Genomic DNA, 27,756 nt, shown 5'->3' with positions numbered 1-27,756 from the left:
CACAGCCATAGCAAAATTGTTAGCAAGATTGCAAAGAACCACCCAGATATTCCAAGCTATAGAAATGCAGCCAAAGCAGAAATATTGTAATGGGTTTTTTTTTCTACTGGCTAACTGTGTCTGCATTGAACTGATGGGCTGGTTTGCACCTCTGTACCTCATAAATCTGTTCTATTTTATGTTTCTTTATGTTTCTTTTTCTTGCTCTATATTATGTTTCTTATTAGTCAGTTTCTTTCTTCCTCCTTGTTCATTAGTGGCCATGTCCCATTTTTTTTCACATTTTCCAACATTTGGCTTGTTTCCTTTTAACTAAGGCCACGTTCCAACTTTTATATCTGAGGGAAATTGGATCTCTGACAGCGATGTCATATGCTCACCATTCCTGTTCACTCCTCATTCTGTGTCTGATTTGTCACACTGGGGCAGAGCATTGACATGATGTTCAAGCCCGTGAACTTCTACTATGTGATTGGTCTTTAGGCACAAATGTAATAAACCAAAATAGCAGCAACAAATGATAGGATAATTTGGCTGTGTTAACGTAGATCTCTGGAGTATAGTTGGAAGTTGTCTTGGTCTCAAGCCTGTATTTATGGGCAGTAGGTTTCAGTACATTTATTCAGAGTAGAATGGCATACTTAAGTGAGAATGGCAGTGGCCTTAAGAGAAAAGGTGTTGGCATGCAGATCAGATATGTCAGGATGAAATACATGAGCCAGCTTCGCTCTTTGGCTGGTCCCATACAGGAAATCCAGCTATGGCACTTCCACTTCAGGACACAGCTTGTCTTCTTTTGAAGGTGATATGAAGACAGGAAGGGATACTGATAGCTAAGTAACGAGTACATCAGAAATTCAGAAAACAGTTTAGGTGATTACAAAGCAGCCTCAGGTAATGACAAACCGTAAGAGAACTGCCTGAAACAGTGACTTCACAGACTACAAACAAATACACACAACCCATAAGCACCTACTAATAATACCTCCTTGCTCCTAAATTGATGGAAAGGGGATGATGGTCCTAGTGATTGATTCTGGACCAGTGCAAAAATACATGGCTTATTCACCTATTTTTCTATTATGTCTAAGACTGAAATTGAAAAAGGAGCTAAGTAGTTACACCGAGCCCCAAAGTGAAGAGCTCTCAGTTGAGGTTTTATGTCTACCCTTTAAAACATGGTACTGTAATATTACGAATAACAAAAGCAGGCAGAATACACTGAAGGCTGCTTATTGCTCTTTTAAAGCCAGAGTCTGGGCCAGTGAAATGAGTGTCACAGAGAAGAACTGACGTAAAACAGAGTGCTTGATGTGGTTCTTAGTGAGTTTGCTTAATCTCTGTATTAGGAAGCCACTGTTGATTTTATCAGCAGTGGAAAATGCATGCCCCTTCTCCTGCTTAACACAGACCAGATCTGGACATCCATAGTGTACACCAACTCTAACTTCCTGTTAATCGTGGCCATGCAGTGCACTGGTTAGAATATTTAAAGAACGGTGTGATATATCCCCATCACTGAGCTGGTTATCAAAACAATCCTGTAAAATGCACAGGAGTATAAGGGTGTATAACTGGGCCTTGCTTCTGCTCCCTCATGAGGGAAACAAGAAGCACTCTGCTTTAGCTTACCATGCTCCTTGGGATTTGTGAGCTCACAGGAACGAGTAACAGCATAATTAACAGTGCAGCAGTGTTTAGCAACATTTCTTCTCATCTCTGTAGGAGTAGGAGCCTTCAGACTCCAGCCAATGTACTCATCATCAATCTAGCTATTAGTGACTTCCTGATGTCCATTACACAGTCTCCAGTTTTTTTCACCAGCAGCCTCTACAAACACTGGATTTTTGGTGAGAAAGGTTTGTATATATTCTTTCTAAGATTTCAGTATGTTTGTTCTTACCATAGTGGCAGTTAATCTATCTACCCTCAGGTACTCTTGCAATATTGAGAACGTTTCTCAACATTGTCTCAGTGTTGACCAAACATTTCTTTGAATATTTGTGTCTGTGTGCAATAAATATACTTCTATCAGGAGAGGAAAATTGTGTTAATGAGACAGAGGCAAAGGCACCACTGGCAACATGAGGCACAACACTAATCTTCTTGCCAGTGTTCCTCCCCAGTCATCTCATGACTTAGCTACTGTCAGAGTTCTCTGACAAAGAAGTAAGTACTCCCCCTCAGCACATCGGCTTAAAAACCATTCTATAACCTGCTCTGGGACTTGCACCTGGCATAGTGAGGCAAGAAAGCCTGGAAAATCTGATTTTTCACAACAGAAATTCTACACTTCCTGTGTAGTAAGACAATGTGGAATGAAGGTGCTTTCATTCTTCCAATATAACTGCTATAAGAGGAAGACTAGTCTCTGCCTCTTGAACAGGTACTGACAGAAAGGAAACTCACAGAAGTAAAATTGCTATTTTGATCTCTGATGACCAAAAGCATATTTTTATTTTACTTCCATTAAGTGCTCATTTGCATACATGTTAAAACTAATCCAAACCACTGCTTTTAATCATTAGGTTGTTTGAACAATTAAAATCCTCATTAATGTATTCATAGTCTGAATATTTACTTCAGCTAAATTACTCATTAATATATTCATATTTACTTCAGTTTTGCTGCCCTTGAGACATGAACAGTACTAAAGTAACTATATCCCATTGTTAAGCAAAACAGCTGCTTCTATGGGGACCTGCAGTAAAACTGTACGTAAACAAGATATTAATGGACTGCTGAAATGATCCAACTAGAAACACCAGAAATCAATGAGTGCAAATATGTTAAGTATCACTTTCTCCAGCAATTGAAGCAAACAAAATATTTGAAGTTTATCTGCATGGATAATGTAATTAGCAAGACAGACAGCAGCTTTGAAGTAGCATTATAACTACAGGAAAACCCAACTTTCACTGCTTTACAAATTCCAGAAGACATTAGTTCATAAGAAACACAGACTTGAACTCTCCTAGAAATAATTAGCGTGGGTAGATTAATTTCACTGCTACTTCTGTCATCTTCATTGCAAGGCTGTGAGCTGTATGCCTTCTGCGGAGCTCTTTTTGGCATTACATCTATGATCACTTTGATGGTGATTGCCTTGGACAGATATTTTGTCATCACTAAACCTCTGGCTTCTGTTGGAGTGACGTCAAAGAAGAAGGCCCTAATAATCCTGGTAGGAGTCTGGCTGTACTCTTTGGCTTGGAGTCTCCCACCCTTCTTTGGATGGAGTAAGTGACCTGGAATAAAACCTTTTTGCCCTCATAGTATTGGATTAAAAACCAGTTAAAGGTACAGAAGAGGGTTGAATTAATAGCTCACATATGAGGCTTGAGTAAACCAATTTGAAAAAAAGAGATTAAACACATGTTAAAACTGAAGGTCTCTAATCAAAAGAAAAGAATGCAGTGGGCATTACAGCATATTATATGACAGTGGCACTTTTTCTTGAGCACATTACTTAATGTGCAAAAATATGCATACAGTAGATAAATTCATGGCCAAAATTTATGAAGAATGCGCCTGCTCATTATCCCATGTCTACTTCCATTGAATCAAATTTAACAATATGTAAGTTAAATAAATGAATTTTTGTTATTTCTGATGAATTTTCCTCCCCAAAAGTGCTGTCTAAGACAGTAGTGTCAATCTAATTCTTTTCATTCACATAAAAGAGTCTGAGCATTTGTGCCAGGAGATCTTCAGTAAGTCTTGACTGTGTTCTGGATGGACAAATTGCACTTGGTGTTGCTTACATTCTCCATTCACTCATTGGTGTTGTCACTGGCTTCCAATAAGCATGGCATTTAGTAGTAACTAAAATGCTTTTGTCAATGTGAATTTTACACATGGAAATTGGAACATTCATACAGCACCTTGATCATTGCAATTTGTGATGAAGTGAGTTTCTGTTATTCTTCCTCATTACCATTAAGTTTATTTCCTGAGAGTCACCAGTTGCAGTCACTAAGTTAGAATGAACTCATCATTCAAAACCCCAGCCCACCATTATGCTCCCTAATTCCAGAAGAGAATGTGTATGCCAACTGAGGTGAGAACATAAATATGTTTGAGTAGTAAAGGATGCAACAACCAACTCAGGTACTGGGTAGAATTTCAGCAGAGTTCTGTTATTGTCATATTATTGCCTTTCTGGTCCCCCTAAACATGAACCATGCTTAAGCAGACAAACTGCAATACTGACAGAAGCAGTCTTTAGTTGAGTGAGGAGCTGTTAGAATAACAAAATTACAATATAGCCTTAGATTATAGATTTTCAGTTGAAGAAGGTGGAATAATTGCTTGAAGGGTGTTATTATCTTGTAATTAGATTGTAATAGTGCCCACAGTATGAACTCTCACACTGTAATTAGATGCATTTAAGAACATCTGGTGCAATATTTTTAAGAGCAGAACAGAAAATATCAGCATAAACAGTTAAAATTAAAATTCCAAAGTAAAAAATGTTGCTATTGCCAATTTATTTACTTAACAGTTTGAAACAGTTCCTTTAAAGATAATACATTTTGATTCAGGTAGAACATTAGGTATGTATGATTTTTTTTTTTTTTAGTTCTACTTAGCTTTACTTCATGACAAAATTATTTAGTCTACTCAATAAATCTTTTTCTTTTGCCCAGTAAATTTCTCTTATCTGCACATGCTTAGAAAAGTGCAATTGGTTTGACTCCTTAGGAAGAAAGCAATTTGACAGGAAATGGAGATATTTAAAAACAATACAGGTCTGGTCCCAGACCCAAATAAGTATTTGAAGAGATTCCCTTTGACTATGATGAGTTGTAAACAATATTCAAGACTGAAGCAAAATTATTCAGTTTTCTGAAGCCTTAGACTGCTAAGCATAAATACAATAGGGAAACAAAATAAAAGAAAATATAAAAGTTCTTTACATTAAGAATTGTTTATCCTTTTAAACCCTTCTTTCCCTTTCAGAGAATAGGACTAAATCCCATGTTATTCTGAGTATCTTCTTGAACTTCTGCACTCAGAATAACATTCACTTCATGGTTTATGCCTTCTGTCTTCCTTTCTAGGTGCATATGTTCCTGAAGGTTTGCTGACTTCCTGTTCCTGGGACTATATGACTTTCACGCCATCAGTCCGTGCCTACACGATGCTGCTTTTCTGCTTTGTCTTTTTCATTCCTTTAATTGCTATCATATACAGCTATGTCTCTATCTTTGAAGCTATCAAGAAGGCCAACAAGTAAGTAGCCAACAGTCCTAAATTTTTATCCTTGTGTTTAAGTGACTGTTTGTTTTCTTAAAACAAAGAAAGAAAGAACAGAAGAAAATTGGGACATGTTTCTCACAGTTATTTTGTAAGCACAACTGAAACAGAAAACCAAACAAGAATTCTGTCAATAGTCAACATGGTAAGACATACAATTCTTAGAAGGGCCATTCCTGAATTTTGGCCTGAGCTTATCAGTGTATTATCTAATGACATGGAAATTAACCAACCAGAATAAAAACAAAAGGGACCTCAGAAACACCTAATGACAGTGTATCAATAACTATTTCACAGAAAAATAAATGGAATTGAACTATAAATTTAAATAAAAAAGGAGATTAAAGATTTAATAGCAGGACTCTGAAACAAAAAGATATTGCTTTAAATGTAAAGGACAGCCTGCCACTCCATGTGCCATCTGTGGGTACCATTCCCATAGATCCCACAGATCAGGTCACTTCATTCAGAAGTACAAAGTGACAGCAAGGTAGCAAAACAGGACCCAGGGAAGCAAAGACTCCTCTAAGTATCTTTAACTCAGCTTTATTCAATTGGCTTGAATACCTGCTTTATGTGGAAAATCTTTTGGTACTTTTCTGCTATTTTTTTTTCATTGAAGCACATGTGTATTTTGCCATTGATTAGTGCAACAGAAGTACATTGAATTGGGAAGCATGGGTCACGTACTTGCATTAATGTGCAATAAAAGTGCATGAGTTTTAGCCTAAAGTAGCAGAAGGGTAATTGTTGTCCCACTTCATTAAGCTATTTGCTCACTTCTCTACCTTTGTTTTTTGCTGTTGTATGTTTATTTTCCCTAGGTCTATTCAGACATTTGGATGCAAACGTGGAAATAGAGAGTTCCAGAAACAGTATCAGAGGATGAAAAATGAGTGGAAGATGGCCAAAATTGCACTGATTGTCATCTTGTTTTTTGTCATTTCCTGGTCACCATACTCTGTTGTTGCTCTGGTAGCTTTTGCTGGGTAATTATAAATGTATCAGCAAAACAATATTAAGTGAAAGCAGAAGATGTGGAACTCTAAAAGACAGACGAAAGTCAAAACTACTTGTCACGTTTGATGTTCTGAAGCATGTCCAAAACATTCATATATTTAGGAGTGACAGTTAACAAATGGGGCACATGCTGACTGATAGTTTTCTTAGTTTGACTTTAAGAAAATTAAAAAAAAAAAAAAGAAAAAGAGAGGCAACAAGAATATTATTACTGGCAACATAAACTGCCATGCTAAAGATTTCTGAATGCATTCTCTATGCTAGGGTATTTGAACTTATCTGAACTTTATTTAGTACCAAAATGTTAATTAAAGCACTCCAAAAAGATCGTTCCAGGGGTTGATTCTCTTCTTTTTCTATACTTCTTTAAGTATATATATATATATATTTTTTTTTTTTTGTTACATCCAACTGCTAAAATTCCTTACCTGTATAAGCAAGTTCAAAATTAGTATATACATGTGTTGGGGGCTTTTTGATGCTGGATATAAAACATCATAAATATAACTCATCAAAGCATGTTCTTCATCTGTTTAATTGTCATCATTTCACACAGTAATTTCAACAGAAGCATGACAGTATTAAAACATGTAGCTTGACACCAGACACTTGATGCAATCCAGGCATAAGTAATGGACTGGGACTCCAGATGCCTTGGCTCTGTGTGGTTATTTCTCCCACCTTAAGATGTGAATTCTCCTGTGCTTCAGTTTAGCCTCTCTAAAATGTGTGTGATTGTCTCTTTTAGGAAGGCTTGTCACCTGCAAAAACCTCAACTGGATGATTCCTATGACAGAACAAAACACTTTTCTTTGTATTTTTCAAGTCAGGTAAAAAGTAGGTGTTCCTAAAATTGACACACAGCTCAAATTTATTTATGATGGAGCATTTTGGGAGACAAGGGTGATTTTTGTTACACACCCAAGAAAGAGGCCACTGCAGGGCTTCATCTCAAACGCTAGTTAGAAAGGCAGTTTCCTCAACACGGCACTTCTGAAATCTTAGGTTTAAGAAGAAAAAAATACTGAGGGAAGTGGATCTTCTCCCTTTGTATGCAGATAGATGGTTCCCAGCTGCAACGAACATTTTCTGTGTGAAGGTAAACACATTCCTCACTCAAGAACACGAAGCCTTCAAGTGTGTCCTAATGTCCCATTTCCTGTCAAAGGGGAACTTAGGTACTGGACATCCACTGGTGACATGTGACATGCTAGACACCGAGGAGAAGCAAGGAGATGGAGAAATGAAGCACAGCTACTTTGCAGTACTGTAAGAGACCTAAAAGAAAATCACTTAGTGGTCAGCTTAAAGCATCCCCTATGTAGAACTGTTGTGCTGTCGTGTACGATTCAGCATCTGCCTTAGGAGGATCAAGTACCTGCTGAACTTGACTTCTGCTTCATGTCTCATACTCTCAAAAAATCTGAACAAATGAACAATTTTACATTTCTGCAGTATGTTAGAAATTAGCATTTTTAAATGTTCCCTATAAAGCTATCTGGGGAGCAACATAGATTCATTCAGATTTTTTCCATTTCTGAGCTATGTCTTTTAGGCAATCCTACAGGGATTTTTCCGATTAATAGACCAAGCCTGGATGTCTTCTGTGAAATTTTATGGCAGGGGACTCAGATAAAATCTCGCTGCATGCTACATATGGAAGGCAGACATGGAGTCTGTGGCTATAGTTTTGTACTAAAGACAACTCATCTAACAGAGCAACAACATATGAAAAAGGAAGGAAGAACCTTAATTCCTTTAGAAAATATTTTGAATGGGGAATAGTGAGCTAGCACACAGTCATGCTCACTAATATTTTTGGTCTACAGGTTGCATTTTCTGGGAATTATTAGTTTAAACACAGGAATGATTAGCTTAAACAGAAGGCTTTGCCACTGTTTGTTTCTGTTAGCTGAACTCTCCATCAGCCTTACCAAAGCATTGTCTCAGCTCAAGGTCAAAAACTCCATTCCAGTAAGGTCACGCTGTATGTTATTCAAAATTGTATTGCAATTGGCAAACCATTTCCACCTCATCATAGAGCATATATATTCCCATATTATGATGAGAAACTTCCTCACCAGGATGGTGAGGCCTTCTTAAAGGCTGACATTGTCCTTGGTTAAACAACACAGGAATTACCACAATCCTGAATCATAGTAGTGAAGTACTGCCAGAGAACCCCCAAGAAAATCATATTTCTCAGAAATCCAATTAGACTGATATTGATCTTTACAGGCAAAGGATGTAGAATTTGTTCTCTCACTGTTTTGGTACAGAACTCCTCTTTTACTCTCTCTAGAGCCTTAAAGCACTGTCTTGCCTCTGTTTAACTGCATAGACAATGCAGCACTCAATAGTAAATATATGATGTGTTTGCATTACTCTAGGTATTCCCACGTCCTAACACCTTTCATGAACTCCATACCAGCTGTGATTGCCAAAGCTTCTGTCATCCATAACCCCATCATTTATGCCATCACTCACCCCAAATACAGGTAAGTTCACTCTTACAAGTTATGTTTAATATAGCAAAGAAAATCTGAGAGTAAATTTGTCACTTTTAGGTCTAGTACCTAAGCTCTCCTTCACCGGCTCATTTTAACTCTGTCAGACAGCCTTGCCCTCCCCAGGAACACTCCTCAATGCCATAGAAATGTCAGTGGAATTTGTACTTGGAACAAACTCCTGAGCAGATGGTAGTTAAGAGATGTGTATGGATACTGATCTGTATTTACCTACTGCACGATAAAAGATTGAAACCTTTCCATCTCAAAGGAAAGCACCATAAATTTTTAACTGTCTTCATGAGGGGCAGACATTGGGCAGTGTTGCAAATAGCACTTTGTTACATTAACCAGGACAGTGAGAGAGGCAATACAGTGAACCAAACCACCTCTTCCCTATTTTGTGAATCCTCCTCATGTTTCTCAAGTCTTTCATATTTCAGGTAGTATTTCCTCTGACAGGTAAAATGAAGGGTCATTACCACTCCAAGTTCAGATGCAGGCAGTGAGATGGGACAGATGGCAGCAATGCCACAGATAGGCTGTTGTTTCACCACTTACAAAGACCTACTGAGGAACTGAATAGAGAAGAGGTGGGCAGGAACATCTTTGTGGGGAAGGCTGGCAGGAAGAGGAAAGAGGCCAGAGTTTCCTAACATTGCATATGAGCAAAGTAATACAGTAATATAAAGGCACATTCTGTACAACTCTACAGATAGCCAGCAAACAGATGTGTAAGAGGAGCTAGAATAGCTGCTTAGGGGAAGATTAAAATAATTCATTATGTAGTACTTCTGTGAGGTTCAGTTTAAAGGGACAGAATTTTATTTTTGCCCTGATTAAGCTGAAAGCAGATAAAACATTGTTTTAATAGCTCCCTTTAGTTCCAAGAGTTATATTTTAATGCCCTTACCCCTGCCAAGCAATAAATTTGAGTTCTGCAGAACACTGTGAATAAGTGATCTTGCAGGGTGATTGTATATGAGAGATCTGATATCTGGAAAACTCTTTTTGTACCCAGTAATTTTCCAGTCCATGCAGCATTAGTTCATCTCTCTGAATAAATGCGTTGTTTATGATGATTGAATTTTTTGCTAACAGTAAAAAATCTGACTGGTTCTACCTCTTATCCATTAGAAGAGCCATTGCAACTTATGTTCCTTGCCTTGGACCCCTACTGAGAGTTTCTCCTAAAGACTCACGGTCCTTCAGCAGTTACCACTCCTCCAGACGAGCGACCGTAACCTGCCAGTCTTCTGAGATAAGTGGGCTGCAGAAAGGAAAAAAGAGACTGTCTTCTCTCTCTGACAGTGAATCAGTAAGGGAAACACTTCCCATACACCCATTTTTAATTGCAAAGCAATTCATTTTCATATAGAGTCCTTCCAAGTGGTAAATTCTTTAGATGAAATGTATTATGGTGCTTGTTATAAAACTCCAGAGAAAGTGGAGGAACAAAGCAAAATTAAAGACAGAAGGCTATGTGTAAAAGGAGAATGTAGATAAGTTTCTTCTTGATGGTTGGTGACACTGAAGGAAGAGTGGAAAGATAGAACAACAGGAATTTTAGAAAGTAAAGTGTTACCAATAGGTAAGGCTAATAGAGCCTTACCTATAAATAATAATAAAGGTAGCATAGAGCTTAGTTGAAAGTCTGATCATACTTTTAGGTTGTGCTTGTCTCACCACAGATTTGCAGTCTGGACACAGAAAAAAGAAACTGCTAGTCAGAAAATAGTTCTCTAGTGAAAGCAAGGTTGTAATGAAATAAGATAATGCTTTCTGAAAATGGGGTGTATTTGGAAACACATTAATCATCAGATTTAGACAAATCAGTAAATCCATTACAGAATCTTTCTCACAGAAGACCTCAACAGCTTGCTGCTGCCAATCTAAGTGGAAACAAATGTTTTACACAGCAGCTGAAAACTGGGCAAGTATTTGGCATCCATACTCCCTCCTGTAACTCAAAGTTATATTGCTAACTAAATAGGCATATTAGTTAGTTCACTGAAGTAGTTTCAAACTAAATTTCCAAATAACTGAAAAGAAAAAAATTTTCTTGGCAGTCCTTTTTCACAGTCAGGGTAATAATTGTATCTAATCCAGCCAAGCGCTGAATTCTGACAGTTTTTTTTAACAGTGACATTTCAATTTCTTTGCCCTCTCTGTTCTTTTGATTTCCTAGTCCAATCAAAATGAAATACTTCTGGCTGGTAGCCTCCAGTCAGGTGGATGTTTTAAAACTGGCTAATAGAAAAGGAGCATCTTTATATTGCATCTCTTACACTGCAAATCTTGATAATTAAAAAACCAGCATACTCCCTCATAACACTGTTTTGTTTTCCCAATAATTGGAACAAAGTTTATAAACCCAGGACTCCTTATTGAAACTAAATATTCCTAAAGCACTGATTCTGCAGTCCTGAGACATTTCCTTCTATTTATTTCTGCTTCCACCCAAACCACTTTGGAAACTTTGGCCTAATTCCTCCAAACACCTGTGCTTCCTAAGTTGGTAGTAGTGTGGAAACACTGTCTCCTTGGAGCTACAAGAGGCATCAGAAAAGTTTCAACAATAGATTGTAATGAAACACTACTTTCTTTCAAATTTTGCAGTGCATCCTGTGGAGGAAAAACAAAGTAAGCTGAATTTTAGATGCAACAGACTAGATAGCTTTATTTGTACTTTTTATAAGCAGACATTTTATGAAATTAAATATGGCAGAACTTTTGTGAAATGTCTTTTATACAATGCCTGTCTCTTGTATGATTTCTGTCTAGGTAAAACTGGGACAAACTGGATGAAAGTCTAAGGGACCTAGAGTGATTTTTTTGCTGTATTAATTTTAGGGCTGTACTGAAACAGAAACTGACACTCCCAGTATGTTCTCCAGACTTGCCAGAAGACAAATTTCCTACGAAACAGATAAAGACACAACTCAGACTAGTGACATAAGAGCCAAACTGACAAGCCAGGATTCTGGGAATTGTGGGAAGGTAATAGACTGTGTAATACCTAAATTCTCTAATAACTGACAAGTTAACAAATCTGCACATTGTACCATAATTAATCATGAAGGTTCCTGCCAAGAAGATGCAGATAACCTATGAGTTAACACAGAGAGTAATGCCTTAGAGGCTGTAAAAGGTCATGAGCTTTTTATTCCCACCCTGGTTCATTATTCAGCTGTCTTCATTGCATTTCTGCTGCTGTTTTAGAGAACTTAACATCTGATTGGAGAGTTGTCTCATGTTTGGTTTTAAGTGTGTATTTAGTAATATTTGTCTTTCACTGTCCAAATTACTTTATTGATCTTGGTTGTCCCACCATTTGTTACCAAATGAACAAATATGGTAAGATGTAAAAAACAAGGCTATCTTTAATATAGCACTGCTTTTCAGTCAGTCCTCTGCTGTACTTTTTTTTCCCCTATGCATTTTGCATATGTCAGATATTGTGACATAACTTTATGCCATTTATATCTGTCTTATCTGTGTTCATTTTTCAGACAGCTGTAGATGCTGATGACATATTGATGGTGGAATTGAATGTCACAGAGTACATGGCTACACCTACTGTAAGAACTATTCTTTTAATATTTGGCAACAAAAAACAATGACAATCCCAGTCCCTGAGCACAAATTAAGTTGTTTCTGAGATGCAAAAATTACACAACATTCCCAGAACAATGCAGAAAACATGACCACAAAGGGTAGACCATTGCTGAAACTAAGCAGAAGGAGAACATAGGTATTACAGGATTCTTCTAAAGTTCAGCTTCTTCAACAAACCTGAATATTTTCTTGAATTTAGTAAGTTCTCTAATGAGGTCTGTGATTTCCTTAGTGGAGTATGGAAGCATTAACTTTGTGCTATCTTTATATTGATGAAATGCTAAGCTGAGACAGCCATTCTGATGGCTCATACCTCTGAGACAGCCTTAGTCCTGTGGCAAGTTCTGCTGTACAAAGTGATGTTGTTAACGATTTTATGTTCTCTGTTTTGGGTTGCAGCAAACATCTAAAACATGCAGCTTGGAGGAAATCAAGGTCAGTTTTTGAAATATGCCATGTCACCGATTCAGTAAGATGTTGTATGCTGTATTAGTGCCTGTTTCTTCTTCATCTAACACAGCTACAACATATGGATAAAAATATCTGACATCTCTCACAAGTGAGTCAACTTGCCTTAATTCTCAGCAGACATGGAAATAAAAGCAAAGAGTTGACAGATGAACACAAGGCAGCACTAACCCCAATCTAATACAATCACCTTAAACTGTCTCTTTATTTTTAGCAATGATCCTTATGAGCTATTGTGAGGCTCATCCTAACTGATTTTTTGGTACTGTGCAAGTGACAGCTAACGCTATTAATTGTCAAAAAATGCTAGTTAATCTTTCCCTCAATTTTTACCTCATTATGTAGTTTTCTTCCCCCTTCAAATTATCCATGCTGTTAACACTACATTTTACATTACCTCTTGCCCAATGACCCTAAGTAGTCCCTCTTTATGGAGAAACTCTTTACCCAATTGAATTCATAGGCTTCTGAGCATATTTACAGTATTTCTGTTCATAGTTGAATGTGCTGTCATTACCCTGGTCTTTCTTCAAGCAGACCAGCACTTAAGTAACAAATACAAAGTCTTCAATGCTTTAGTACATTAGCTTGTTTAACAGGTGGGTTTTTTTCATAAGTTATTAATGAAATATTAAAAAAAATGTTCAGATCTACTTTTCCCTCCATCATTTAAGTTTGCTTTTCAGTCAGCCGTGGGGAGTAGCAAAGTGCTAAATATATGTCACTTTTTATGGATGATTCAATGGGATCTTCTTGTAGATGTTTGTGTTGTCCATTTCTTGTAAATCTTTGCATCCTCTAGAAAGGTGAAAGCCTGAACAGTATTGGACAAAGAAAAGGAGAGTGTCACCAGGGATCATCTTCAGCCCAGATACCCAGTATTACAATAACATGCAGCAGTGTCCAAGGAGTAGAGCTGCCTTCTAGATACAACTCTGGTTTCCTGTACCCTAAATCCAGCAGACACAAGCAGAACAAGAAGTCCAGCAGTTGAGTGGTGCAAACCAGAATATCACCTTAGCCAACAGTTCTGGAACAGCTTGGACTGGCTGAACCCAGAATACCTCCCTAGATTGGTCTGAAATGCTGCTACAAGGACACGATACAAGACAAGCAAGGATAAAAACCATGAGGAGTGATCTTTTCAGCATCAGAACTCTCTCCAGTGGATCACACCTTGACCTGAGTCCCACTGTAATTTTAATATTTCTTCTTTATGCAGCTCATGAAAAAATTTATTTCATTTGGATTTTACTCTGTTCACATACATTCCCACCACTGCACAGACCTTGCATAGAAACCTTCTAGGGATTAACCTGAGAGGGAAGTGAAGTATAATATTCAAAACTGGCTTTGTTCACTTAGTGTATTAACTTCAAAGTTATTACAGAGCTAAAGCTGAGAAATTTGGGGGGAAATGTACATTACTTCCTGAAGATGGTTTCTTCATTATTGTGAAGTTTCTCAACCAAATGTAAACTTAATTATACAATCAGTGCCCCCTTCTTTCATTGGGAAATGACACATTTCCCGCCATTTTCTTCTACAATCCAATGAAAGGCTATGCACTTTAGCATAATTTGAAGTCTCATATCTCTATTTTAATTTCTGTGACAGGGAAAGAGAAAGGAGTAACACTTGAGGAAAAGGCTATGGTCCTTTCCATACTTAGCTTCTTTTCCAACAGTGGCTTAAGAGATGATTTTAACCCATTCTCAGCTAACTTCCACAGAGCTATAGGAGATTTTTATGAAACTCCTTCTGACTTTGCTTTAGCAGGTTTCATGAGAAGAATGTAGAATACAAAGCAATGTTTGTACTGAAATGTCTTATGGGTAAGTCAATACAACTGCTTTCTGATACTTAAAAGTTGTTTAGTCTTTGATGTGCTTTTCAAAAGTAAATATTGGGAGAAGAAGATTTAGTTCCCCAAAAATACTTGTTCTAGAGATGTATGAAATCCATATCATCCCCTCTTTGGCATTTTCATTTTCCCCTTCTCTACACAGTAGCATTTGTATAGCTGAGGGTTTTCTTCCACAGTGACTAAATCCATGAGATTGTACTTCTTTCCCCTGAAAGGAAAAGAGTTCTAGCTATAGTGATTTTCAGCTTTTCCCTGATGTTTCTCCTAGTGCACAAGAAGAAGTGAACAATATTCATTTGCAATTCATAGCAGTCAGTCCAAAGTGGGGCTGAGCCGAAAAGAACAGGGCACAGAGCACTATTGAAACAGTTCTTCCCCCATAGGCCCTCCAGCAGTTTTTCCTTTGGTTGCAATAGTGGAGGGAACCCAGCAAAGCATTTTGTCCTAAGTAAATAAATTCTTCCCTATGTCACATCAGAAAAAGCCATAAAATCAATAAAAACGTAATGAGCTTATTATTTTGTGGGGAAAAATCAGTGGGTTCCAGAAGGTCTGGGGCATTGTTTTGAAGTAAACTACTGGAAACTTAGGTCAAACTGAGGTTTATTAAAAGGAAGGTTATTAAAACTAAAAATGAAGGTGATAATGACTTTTGCAGCAGACAAGTGTTCATCATGAAAAAAAGTGAGGCGTTCAGGCTAGTAATAAATTGCTAAAAGAAACACACTGTTCAAAATCCACAGTGTTTTTATGTAAATGAAATCATAGCCATCAGAGATGGAAAGGCGCTGTTACAGTCTCTCCCTTCACCTACCACAACAGGATATTGTCTCCCAGCAGAGAACAATATTAAACTGATAATATATACAGCTAGCAATAAGGAGAAAGAAGAGAGAAAACATCTTCAAACAGGAAGTGTGTTCAAAGATATTCCTCAAGTCTAAGGAGTTCTATTACAACTTATTGCTGAGGCTTTTAAAAATATTTAAAAGCATAAAACATGTAATTCTTTCTTTGTCATGAAGGCCATTGACACTACTGAAAGATGGGAAGAAACATTAGCAAATGCTGCCTGTTTCATATGGGTCACAAAAGACTGAATCTGTCAAGAAAATAGGTCTAACTCACACGTGCTGTTTGATATGTTAACAAAGAGTGTATGATATGTGTCACTAATAGCTAGATCCTTTGCTCCAGTCATGATTTTGTTCCAAGCAATATTCATCAAGACTGCGCTCTGCACTCTTCTGCATTCCCTTCCACTTTTAGAGGGTATAAAAAGAATACTTCCATGGCTAGAAGAGCTTTACGAATCCACAGCATGTTGTTCTCTGTATCCTTCAACTCCAACATGTATTAGAGATTAGTTTGTATCTATAAAAAGAACTACAGCTGTTCATGCTCATCTACTTACAAGAGACTTGTAAAGCATATATTAATTAGGGAGAAATTGTTTGTGAGCACTTCAAAACCCTTGTGTGTACTCTGTGTAGCTAACAGCTTTGCCTTTCTTCACCTTTGCTATGTCTATAAAAATCATACAGGGGAAAGCCTAAAAAATTTATCTCATCTGAATATCTCTACAAGTGGTTCCACACTGTAACCCCTGTGGCATTTGGAATAAATCATTATTAGTTCATATTTCATCTCATCCTAGCAGATTTATTTGTGTCCTGTATCCTTCGCTTGGCAGCCATTCTCTTGGTTTTGCTGTCTCTTTACACCCTTCAACACAGATGACTGATTGGATTAAAATAATTTAGGACTGAGATGATTCACGTTTCACTTAAAGTCAACTGTACAGGCTGTTCTGCAGAGACTGCCTGTAGTTTACCATGCACTTGGACATGTTCCAGTGACTTGGAGTGTGACAGGACTAGGGCAAATCTGAGACACTTTGCTTTGGCCTTTTGTACTCCAGCAGCTGTTCATAGAGCAGGCTGCTGGCAAAAGCAATGGCAAGCAGTGCTGGGAGTTAACACACAAGCTCTGCGCCTTCATGGGGGCACAAACTCAGGCTTGGGTCACCAGTGAAACTGTTTGGTCTGATAATTCAAGCAATTCTGCAAAACTGCTGAGCAATTGGTCACTACTGCTGGACCTGCAAAGGACATGCCAAGAGCCACTCTAATGAACGGCTGCTGCAAGCCAAGAGTGAAGGACTGCATAAGGCAGCAGCCACACATTGCCAATTCTTTCCAATTTTCACATACAACCAGGATCTTACTCCCCATGTTTTCCAGTTTACGATCACATTCCATGCTTTTGGAAACTTTTTTACACCCACCACTGAACTAAAAAGTGTCATCATAGAATATGACATTGAGTATTGACATTTCACACATTCTCAAGTAAGACAGGATGCACAGGACTTTCCTTGAAGTCATGTGCAAAATCCACAGCAAGCTTGACATTCAGAAATAAACAAAGACACCTCCAATGCTTTTTTGGGTGTTTCTAGAGCTTTAGGGTGTAACGTGGGTAAGTCACCATTCCCACATGTGCCCATTTTCCTCAGGGTGCCCCTCATCCTCTGATCCCTCAGTGAAAGGCACTGCTGTCCCAGTAACTCTGACAGGGCACCTATCTGTCCCTGCTGCTGAAACCACTGCTGGTGGTTTTATCTGCAATGCAGTGTTAGTATCACGCAATGGTATTTCAGTGGCTGGTAACAAGTACCTCTGTTCAATCACGTGTGTTTGTAGCCTTGGAGTTGCTAATGTCATAGCAATGTTATAAAGAGGTTTATATAAAAGCAGTCTTAAAACAAGTAAATAAATTCTTATTAGTGTCATTCCAAGCAACTTTAGACATGAACCACAATCCTGTACTAAATGGTTACTGTGCCTCCCTTACCCCCTCGAATTTATAACCTAAATGCTCATTTTCAAACTTATGCAAACTTCACAGTTGACAAGATTTACAAGCTGTCCTGTTTACTTCCCTTGTAAGGAGAACAGACTGAGCATATCATCAGCATAAGCTTAAAAAAGGCATAAAAGTTTCTCCACAGCAAATCCAGCTTAACAGTCTGATACAAACCAGTTATATTTTTTTTTGTGTTTTGTGGGAAAACTGACATAAAGAAAATGCTGCAAGAGACACATCAGTGTAGGAAAATGCTCACTCACTGAATACAGAGATCACATGATACTAGACTACAAAGACTCAACTCTTTTGGCAATGAAATTGGCTCTCAAAATTAAGGTTCACCTGAAACTGGGCATAAATAGTAGAACTATCCCAGTGGCTGTGAAAAAATGGAAGGGGATTCAACCCTCTTCAGAGTGAACTTTTCTTCCCTACCCTTCTGCTTAGGGTTTTTTTTGTTTGTTTTGGTTTGGTTTTGGGGAGATTTTTGTGGGGTTTTTTTGGGGGAAGAATTGGGTTGGATTGTTTTTTGGGGGTTATTTTGTGGTTTTGGGTTTTTTTGTGGCTTTTTTTTTTTTTAACTTAGACAAACACATATATTTATGTAGATTTAGTACCAAAGATATTTTCAGTCACTTTCAGGAAAATCTTAACCAACCCTTGCCAAGGAGACTTTATTGGGAGAACCTTTTTAAGAGCCACTTTCATTTGGCTTACTGCAATCCATACTCAGTCATAATCCACCAGATCTATGTCCCAGAAACACAGCAAAAATGGCTTAAGTAGGTCTTCTGATGCTGACTGTAACTTGGAGGATAGGTAGAATGTGTAACTTGATCAGGCTTGAGTCAAGCCTTAGATATGGTGTAGAGCAGAGAGAGCTGCAGCTCTGGTTAAGCTGTGCCAGTGCACAGACATAACCTGAGAGTAAAGCTCATCAGGCACATAAAAAAATAAACATTACACCTATGTTAATAACTTGCTAAGAGGAATTTTTGTGGGGAGTGTTTTACTCACAATGTAAAAGCAAAGCCATTGCTCATTTCCCTCAACATTTACACTTCCCTGTGACTTCCACAAGTGTACCAAAAGATGGTTTGGAAACAGACACACAAATCTGAGACTACATCACTGTATAGCACACAGTCTCCAATGTAAAGTTCTGTAGAGGAACATTTCCTGAATAGGCTGTGGGACACTTATGGGCATACTTACAATTGCTACAATGTTTTCCACTGACTGGAAAAATAAAAAGGAAAATTTATACCCTTCCACACAGTGCCATGCCTGAAAGGTTACAAAGAAAGTGACTCTACCTCTAATGTAAGAGCATTCCTCCAAAAGCCTCAGTACTACAAAAATGTATTGAACACACCTAGATGCACCCTTTGCTGTAAAACTGGTAAAACTGCTTTCTTATTAAGATTTTCAGATGCCTAAAGTTAATCATATGCATAAATACTTACACGACCCCTCAGGACACAAGTGAAATGACGGAGTTAAGGCTATGGTAGGTCAGTACTAAAAGTTAGTGAATTTTTAAAATATTTTTCCAGACTAGTATTTGCTGCTAACGCCGTGGAACTTTAATATTTTTTTCTAAGTTTCAGATTTTTTAAAGCCAAAGCTAATACTGATAGGTCAGCTTAGTTGCAAATTTGATTCGATGTAGAAAGGAGCAAGCACTTTGGTATATCAAACCCTTACCAAGAGGAGGGAATGAGAGTCCTGAAAAAATGAATACAAGTTTGAATTGGAAGTTCAAGATTCTATTTTTTCTTTTTTCCATGTTTTCTGTGTGACCTTTGGAAAATTACCTGATCTTCTCATATCTAAGTGTTTCTGCCTGTGAAATAGAGATAATATGTTCTTCATCATCATGTGGCTACTCTCAACTAGCTTTTACAGTTTGTTCCAAGGTTCACAACTGGAAATAATTTTTTTTCCATTTATTTTATTCACATTTTCTTCCTTTACTGTACAGTTATCAAAACATCTAAACTACACTATCACATATGAAAGACACAGATTGTTACTGAAGGGGTAAGGGATGCATAGGCATTCTTTTTCTCAACAGAAATAATTTACAGATGCCCACCACACAGACTTCAGTTGTTGTTTACAGGTAACATGAGTGAAGTAGAATCAGGCATTTTATTGTTAAGTTGTAACTAAGAAAAATACGTAGCATGCAATTGTGTACATGTTTTTGATCAAAAGCCCTATATGAAATATAAAGGTTTGTCCCTTGAAGTGAGCAAAGTCAAGGTGGTAGAACTGTTTTTAGGGTTTTCTGCTCTATTAATGGGGCAGAAATTGCTCATGGAAGAAGGGAATCCTTGACCAGCAGTGTCATCCAGGAAACAAGGGTAACATAAGCTGGGTGAAGCACTACAAAATCAAACCAACAAGATTTCCACAAACTTCCCTGAATGTTGCCTAGAATGAAAATCAGTGAACACTGTATGGTTTAGCCAGCTCCAAACATCAGATAGTTGTTTCTGCCTTGTCCAGACATGAGTTATACTTTCAGGACCAACTTCTACTTTCATGCACAAAAGAGCTCCATTCATATAAAAGGATTTAAAATTGGACAATTCATCAAAGCTTGAACTCCAAGAACTGTTAAGAATAAAGTGAGGCTCACCATGAAAGGAAGGAAAGTAGGCAAGAATAAAACCATACTCCTAAAAGCTTATAGGAGCATTTCTAGTGGCTGGAGCATGTGGCTATTACCACAGCATTCCAGAATCTCTAAGGTAACTGTCCAGTGCTGACCTGTGACTTTGAGGAAATCAGTTCTCATCAGAGTCCCAGCAGCATTAACATACACCAGACTGTTCATGATTGTAACATGTAACCACAGAATTGAACATATGTTTTCAGTAATATGTCTTCCCTTATTTGTCTATATTAGATATGCTATACAAGTTCACCTTTAAAGAAAAAAAGAAAAGAAGAAAGGTTTAAAAACAAACAAAGAAAAATTGGGGTTTTTTTACAAAAAGTTTCAGATCTAAACTTACAAATTCTTTCCCAGTGTGACTGCTCACCTTCATCCTCTTGTGCAGACTGCAGAAATCCTGCTTAGCTCAGCCCAGATCTCTTAGAGATTCTTCTCATTTTCCCTACTTCCAGCAATGAGGGACGAGTCAGCTCTTCTCTAGTTAACCCACAGGGCCAGAGGGAAAGCCCTTGCTTATACTTTCCATGAAGCTGCTAGGAAATAGCTATTTGTCCCCTCACTTCCCATTCAAACCCTGATCTCTTGATCAGGACTCCGCTCCCTCCTACCTGCCAGGTTCTGCAGTCAAGCATTCCTTGACAGTCATCCCATGGACAGTCAGTCCTGCTTTCAAGCCCTCCCAGCAGTATCACCATCTTCTTCTAATTTTAGTAGTTCACACTTCTAGTACCCCCTTCCAAGCAGCCCCAATGCCCTCAGATGGCAAAACCAGCATTAATTAAACACACCTCCCTCCTGGCTTTTAAAGGAGTTATTTATGCTTCCACCTTAACATGTAAACAGATGGAGTCTGGGCTTATAATAACCCTCCAACTGTGATTTAAAAATATGAATCCTTTTGATGCTGCTGTTCTCAGCTGAAGCCTCTGAGTAACAGAAGCACATGGCAGAACCCTTAATGTGTATTGATAGATCTGATTCAAAGTGCTATTTTCCAGATGCACTTGTTAAAACTCACTTTCTGCTGCTGCTCAGTGAAGTAAGAAGAGAACTTAATCTGATGAAGGACAGAGTTGGGGTAGTAGCATCAGGCAGATTGGTGGTTCATCACATTCACTGCATGGATTCCTTTTGAAAATCATTCCTCTGAAAAAGAAAAAGCCACACCAGCCTTTCAGGTTCAGCATCATTTTGTTCAGTTAGATGAGAATTAAGTTTCACACAGAAAGAGCTGCTCTCTTTAGGCACTGTAGATACCAGTTTTTTTCACCTGAAGGAATTAAAACCATGTAAATTCCATGAAGCATGATGTGAAACTCCATTTCAATAAATCACACCCACTTTAATTCTTGTTTTATCCCAAACTGTGATGGTAGACTATGACCAAAGGCAAAAGAAGGAAATAAAACACAATTCAGGATACCCATTAGCACTGCAAAACTAACTGCAAATAAATCAGGGAATCCAAAAATGTTGAAAAACAGTAACTTCATATGAAACAGGCATCTTCTCTTTGTGTTTGTGGGCCAGAAAAGGGACTCAGAGTTACCATCTTGTGTCAGATTTCTCCTTGCTCCTTTCACTGAATCCTCAATTTTCCTTACATGCAGGAGCCAGACCATAATGATGCTAGAGACAAGGCTAAGGAGGCCTAACAGCACATATTACAGAGCTGCACCTTGCAGCTTTCCTTCATTGTGCTGTTTCCTGAAAGAGTCCCATCACAGCTGAACCTGCTCCATTTTTACTGGGTCACAATACGAAGACAACTGCTTCTCAGAGCAGTTCATGAACATGGTAACAGAGTGAACTGTCTGAATTCCAGCTTGTAAAAATAAAATTACTGCAGGAGTTTTCAAAATAACACAGCTGACTGTCCAGTGTCACTGGAAGCCATTTCTGGGAAACCCAGGATTTGGGGTTTAGGATCAGGGCATTTCTTTAGCCAAAAGATGGTCAAGGTCAGATGTCTTACCAGAACAGCCATACAAATAGGAATGGCATGATAGCAGTAAAGACTTACAGCAAAAAGATTTTGAGAATTCAGCCATACAAGGTGGATCCTGATGGGAACTGGGTTTCTCATCCACTACTTAAGGGGAATTCTCTGAACAGAAAATCATGGTAATTAAACAACTTCATGAGGATCATAAATCAATTCTGAATCTTTCAGTTAAAAACCAAAAAGTCCAGTGGCAATAAAGCAACATCCCCTACTAAGCACTTTGTGTCTTTGTGACTACTTGCTTAAGATTTTCACAATACTAGTATTTATTCTCCAGTTTTGTATCTCAGGACTGGACACAGAAATTTGAAAAAGGATTCTGGTGGTCTAAAAGACATTCAAGTGAACTTCAATAGCTGTCAGTCTTTGGAATTCCCAAGTGCGACACTCACAGCTATTACAGTGGAAGTTACACCACAGTACACTCAAAATGTTGGTTGATTTGACAAGGGAAGAGGACCCCGTAATGTTTCTGTTTCAACATGTGACTAACTTGCAGGCACTTGTCTTTCTCTGCTTCCTCCTTCCAAGATCTAGTGGCTTGGTTCCAGCAGAATGATTTGACTTCAGTAAAATTTGACTGTTACTAGTTCACTTGATCTAATCTTGAAAGAGCTCATAAGAGGAAAAAAGCTCATCACTGAAATGTTTATTCTGTTCCCTCTACACATATATCCAGCAGATATATATATACAGATATATATGTATATATACATATATACATATATATACATATACAGATATATCCAGCATGTAAAGGAAAGAGCTGAAGAACAAAATAATAGAAATGGAATAAAAAATAAGACATTCCTGTTGACTTGTCTGGGAGTTCTATTCTTGTTAACTCATGCACTGTTTTAAATAATGGGGGAATTGAAACAGGTTACTTATACAATAGGATCCTGAATTTGTATCACACTTGTCCTCCCAGAGCCATTGAAACTCAGTTGGAAAGCTTGGCTGGCCCTAAACAAACTTTGAGTTACTGAAACTGCCAATAAAGCCACAAAATAAATTTATTTTACCTATTGTGATTGTACAGATATAGTCTAGAACATTTTGTTGACATGGTATGCCTTTATTAGTCTTTCGCTCTTCTTACTGCCTGAAAACATTGTGCAAGGACAGAACTGATTGCTACCAGTTACCATCTAGTGAGTTGTATATTTAGCACCTGACTATCAAGATATTCTTGATCTTTCTTCAAGGTTGGGCACCAAGATGCCAGAAAGAAGAAAAACATATACCAGCACTCAGGCTCCAGCAGCAGCTAAGTTAAACATAGCTCACAGTTTCCTCAGCAAAATTTATCCCAGTTTTCAGACATTCCAATGAAAACTGCTTCAATAAATCAATGGGCTCAACTGAAAAAATCATCAGCTCAAGGCACCAAGCAATCAAACTGAACAAGACTGCTGCTCAGCTGACACTGCTTTGTGGTAAGTATCAGATAATTCTGAGTCAGAGTAGGGCATTAACTCCTTCTGCACGTTGGGCAATTCAATTTAGTGCAGTACCCAAGCTTATCTGTAAAAGGTCATATCATTTACTCTTGGAGTGCTGCAAGGCAAATTCAGGAAGGTTCTGCATAAACAGAAGATTTACAGTGCCTGTTGTAAGAAAGATGCAATGATGGATTAATCAATCTTCAATGGAAAGATGCTGAGAAATACCAAAGGAAACAAATAGGAAGAGATTCACTTTTCCCTTTGTATAAAGGGCCTGCATTTACAGCTGAATATTTACACTTAAACAATGTGATAGAATTAAGAGGACAACATTTATAGCCAAACTAACTGAAAATATTAATTTTTAAGAGAATTCCAGCTTTTCTTCTATCTAAAATCAATGCACAAGACGTTTTTGCTGACATTTTGGGGCCAGAATAGCCCAGATTTAGCATGAAACTGGTGAGGGTTATAAGTCAAGCAGCATTTTTGGGGTTCATCCTGCTGACAGTTCCTCTTGAATTACCTACTGCCTTAACTCTGTTTTCATCCTGTACCAGCAATAATGTAGTCCAGGGAAATTATAGGAACAGTCCAAGGAGGTTACCATATGTAGACAGCCTTCTTTTTCATGTTTGAGCAACACTCCAGAATTGCAATTCTCTATGTTCTATTGAACTGTATGTAACAGCTTCACATTTTGATTATTTTGTTTGTATGTTTGTTTGCTCTTATATGTGGGCAACACTAGGAAGCCTGCAAAATTATTAATGTAAGACTGAAAATAGAAATGATGAATCTCTATCTTACAAGGATAAAATTACTAAAGTAAAGTCACTAAAAATATGATCCTCATCTGAGCTGTGCTTGCTGCACATTCCTAAGATTTTATGCAAAACAAAATAATTTTGGAGATCCAAAGTATTAGATTCCTTTGGCAGCTTTTTCGCCAATGCTAGAACACAATCCCACATGAATCAGACTGTTAACTGGACATATCTAAAGTCCTAATTTTAAAGAAATTCCTCCTAGTCTTTTGTGAGAAGGGAATTGAAAACTTTGAGTTGTTTTGTAAATTGCCCATTTATTTGCCAGTGACAGAAGGAACAAACCAATGACTCTCCTGCCCCCTTACACAGCATGTGCAAAGAACTGGGAAAAACAGAACTGCTAAGCAATCATAAATGGAACAGCCTCATTTACTGGAGCTGTTACAGTTTGGGTAAATGACAGTGCTAAGGCAGGCCAGATCTGCACTCCTCTGAATGCCAGCACTTCTGTCTGAGCAGTCACATCAGTGTTGCCACAGAGAAATAACACCTACACAGCCCATCCAAACCAAAGGCAGTATCTTCTTCCCAGTCACTTGTTCCTCAGTAGGGGCTCTCAGAAAGCCACACTCATCACTAGTTTATTTCTGAGCTCAGAACCCCTTCAGCTGGGCAGGGAGTGAGATGAGATGTCAAAAGCATTATCCCAGGAGAAAGCATATCCACACTGTGCTGCAATGTCTGTACTTGATAATTTTCCTAATATCATTGGTGAGGAATCTCTCAGTACCTCAGGAGGCCAGCCTTGTTGGGTAGGAGTCATTCTTTTAAGTTTCCATCCGTGGGGTTTGCACCTTCAGTTTAAAATTACTGCAAATAAACTGTGCAGACAGCTTACTAAAGTACCTGATAAACCTTATAAAACCATACTGCAGGAAAATGAGGGGCCTATTTACGAGAAAAACAATGTTTCTGAGACTGATCTGAAGCTGAACAGCTGATGAAACAGTTTGGAAGATCAGGATATCTTCCAATTTGTGATTGGAAGAAAGGATAAAAGACCAGGAGAAAGACTTGCAGAAAACTAGCCCTTGACAGAACTATCTGAATTTTCCAGTAAAGGAAATTGACCAGGCTGGAATGAAACTCATGGGTCAAAAGCAAATCACGCTGAGTGAGTCACTGAGGAAAACAGACACCTAAATCTATCAGTAAGCTACTTTCCAGAAAGCAAATAGGATTGTTTGCACAAGATGGCCCAGCCAGTTGTAGTCTCAGTGCTCAGCTTTTCGTAATAAGTGGTGACCCCGACGGTGTTTCAGGGAACTATTCCAAGGCCATATTTCTGAAACATCATTTAAAATATGTGTTTAATACTAGTGCTTTCAAGAAAAATGGGACAGAGGATTTTGTCCCTGCAAATGACAGGCACAAGTTTCTGGGAACAAGCCTGCAGGCTCTTTCAGAGAGCACTGAGCTCCCATACGTTCAAGTTCCCCAGCATTGAGTGACCTATGGAGAAACATACAAGCTTGTGGATTTCATCCTGTTTCAAACAAAAACAAAGTCTGAAGCAAAACTGATCCGCCACTCATCAGAACAGGATTATTGGCCACTTCCCAGTCATCCTTGCTGATACTTTTACCAGGGAGCAAAAAATCAGGTTATTGAAGGCCTTGGAAAGGCTCAGGTATAAGTCCTTAAATCTAAATACCATTTTTTCTATCACACATAGAATGGGATAATCTAACAGAACATCATGAAATAAGCATAATTTCCCACCATCTGGATCATGTTTTCCAGCCTAAATCACCAAATATGCTACTTTATGAGGTTGCTCACCTCATCACAAGACGCAAAATGTTTCCGTTGGGGATATAAGCCAACTTGTCAGCGGAATATTTTGCAACTACTATTAAGTCGCAATCCATATGAAAATGAATTTTGGCCAAGGATAAATACAGAAATAATTTAGATCAATTTTCCTCGCCTTGTCTATGCATCCTGTACATTGGACTTAAAGTGCAAAGAGACTTGAGGTTACGTAAGACGAGAAACACTAAACCTGAACTGCGACCCTTTTAAGTAGGCTGGAGCTGAAAATCTTCTCAAAAGGACCGTGTATTCCACTGATTCCGCAGCGATTCCATTGCTGTGTTTCTCGCGGCCCTTTCTGCCCCTCACTGCGGGGGTTTCGCCCCGGGCCCCGCGGTGGGGCCAGTGCCGCCCGCGCCGCCGCCCTGTCCCTGGTGCTGACCGGGCGCGGCCCCGGGGCACAGCCGCTCCGCTGCGCAGCCGGCCCGGCACCTTCCCAGCCCAGGGCACCTCCCAGGGGGCTCCGATGCCACGGGGCACCGCACGCGATTCCAGCGGTTCAACGACTGGGAACAGGCTTTTCTCTTTTTAAAAATTTTTTAACAAACTCATAAAGCAGTGGCGCTGTCATTGCACTGAGAAAACAGCCGACTTTCTGCAGGATACTTTGGGGAGCATAACGTAAAAAGCCGAAAAAAGCAAAGCGAACAGAACTGCTGAATAGAGGGATGTATGGAGCGGGCTGCCTGGTCCTTGACAGAACTCAGCAGGACCATGTGAAGGCACCGCAAGGCTCAACCTCTTAAATCATCTCAGCATCAGTATCCTGGTGGGCAATTAAATTGTTCGTTCTGCATTTTTTGTCTTCCAAACCCTTTGTCTTCTCTCGGGATGTCGTTTTAACTTTTCCATTTACCTAAAACGAACGTTGCTTATCAGCACCAGTGAATCAGTGGGGGGAAACAACTTCGCTTCCACTTTTCCTACGGGTCAGTGAATGAAACCACCGTTCTCATTGGTGTTCTGGCGGCGAGCAAAGGGGCTGAAGGCAGCAGGCGGTGAGCGAAGGGGCTGAAGGCTGCGGGCTCCAAGCCCGCAATTCATTAACGCACAAGGCTCAAGAGCTTTTGCTGAACTTGGGCAGGACAGCAGCCCCTCCCGGCCGCCCCCGCCGCCTTCCAGAGCGTTCCTGGTGCCACCCGCGGGCGCAGCCCCCCCGCTCCCGCCGCCATTTCATCCCTCGCATCCTTCCCTGAGGGCTCAGACGCGGAACGCCCGCCCCCCGGGATACCTGCTGCCCCGGAGCTCGGCCGAACCGCTCCCCACAGCTCTGTGTAACCTTCCCGCTCTGCCACCACGGCCCCGAGGTGATCTCGGCCCAAACTCGGATATTTACACACCGCCGGCAGCGGCTTCTCGCGG

General features: G+C 39.0%; 1 protein-coding gene and 1 long non-coding RNA gene across 7 annotated transcripts in view; one reads left to right on the top strand and one right to left on the bottom strand.

Annotated features, from left to right (window-relative positions):
- Positions 1-16,337, top strand: part of OPN4 (opsin 4) — a 23,615-nt gene extending 7,278 nt beyond the window's left edge. For 4 of the 6 annotated variants that reach the window (XM_053949716.1, XM_053949712.1, XM_053949714.1 and 1 more), the window contains 10 exons: positions 1,726-1,859; positions 3,036-3,239; positions 5,064-5,235; positions 6,084-6,248; positions 8,670-8,777; positions 9,924-10,104; positions 11,640-11,786; positions 12,299-12,367; positions 12,804-12,839; positions 13,675-16,337. In XM_053949716.1, coding sequence (XP_053805691.1) covers positions 1,726-1,859; positions 3,036-3,239; positions 5,064-5,235; positions 6,084-6,248; positions 8,670-8,777; positions 9,924-10,104; positions 11,640-11,786; positions 12,299-12,367; positions 12,804-12,839; positions 13,675-13,866 — 1,408 coding nt within the window. In that variant the 3' untranslated portion in view covers positions 13,867-16,337. The remainder of the gene's footprint in view (positions 1-1,725; positions 1,860-3,035; positions 3,240-5,063; positions 5,236-6,083; positions 6,249-8,669; positions 8,778-9,923; positions 10,105-11,639; positions 11,787-12,298; positions 12,368-12,803; positions 12,840-13,674) is intronic. The other 2 variants (XM_053949713.1, XM_053949717.1) reach the window with 2 other exon arrangements.
- Positions 13,599-27,756, bottom strand: LOC128791816 (uncharacterized). The gene is made up of 3 exons (XR_008432157.1): positions 27,626-27,756; positions 21,315-21,442; positions 13,599-13,686 (listed from the first exon to the last, which is right to left on the bottom strand). It is a non-coding gene; the product is annotated as an uncharacterized LOC128791816 (long non-coding RNA).

This window comes from Vidua chalybeata, chromosome 8, assembly GCF_026979565.1.
Source record: "Vidua chalybeata isolate OUT-0048 chromosome 8, bVidCha1 merged haplotype, whole genome shotgun sequence".
NCBI classification, from domain to species: Eukaryota; Metazoa; Chordata; class Aves; order Passeriformes; family Viduidae; genus Vidua; species Vidua chalybeata.
This window is presented reverse-complemented; position numbering and strand designations above follow the sequence as displayed.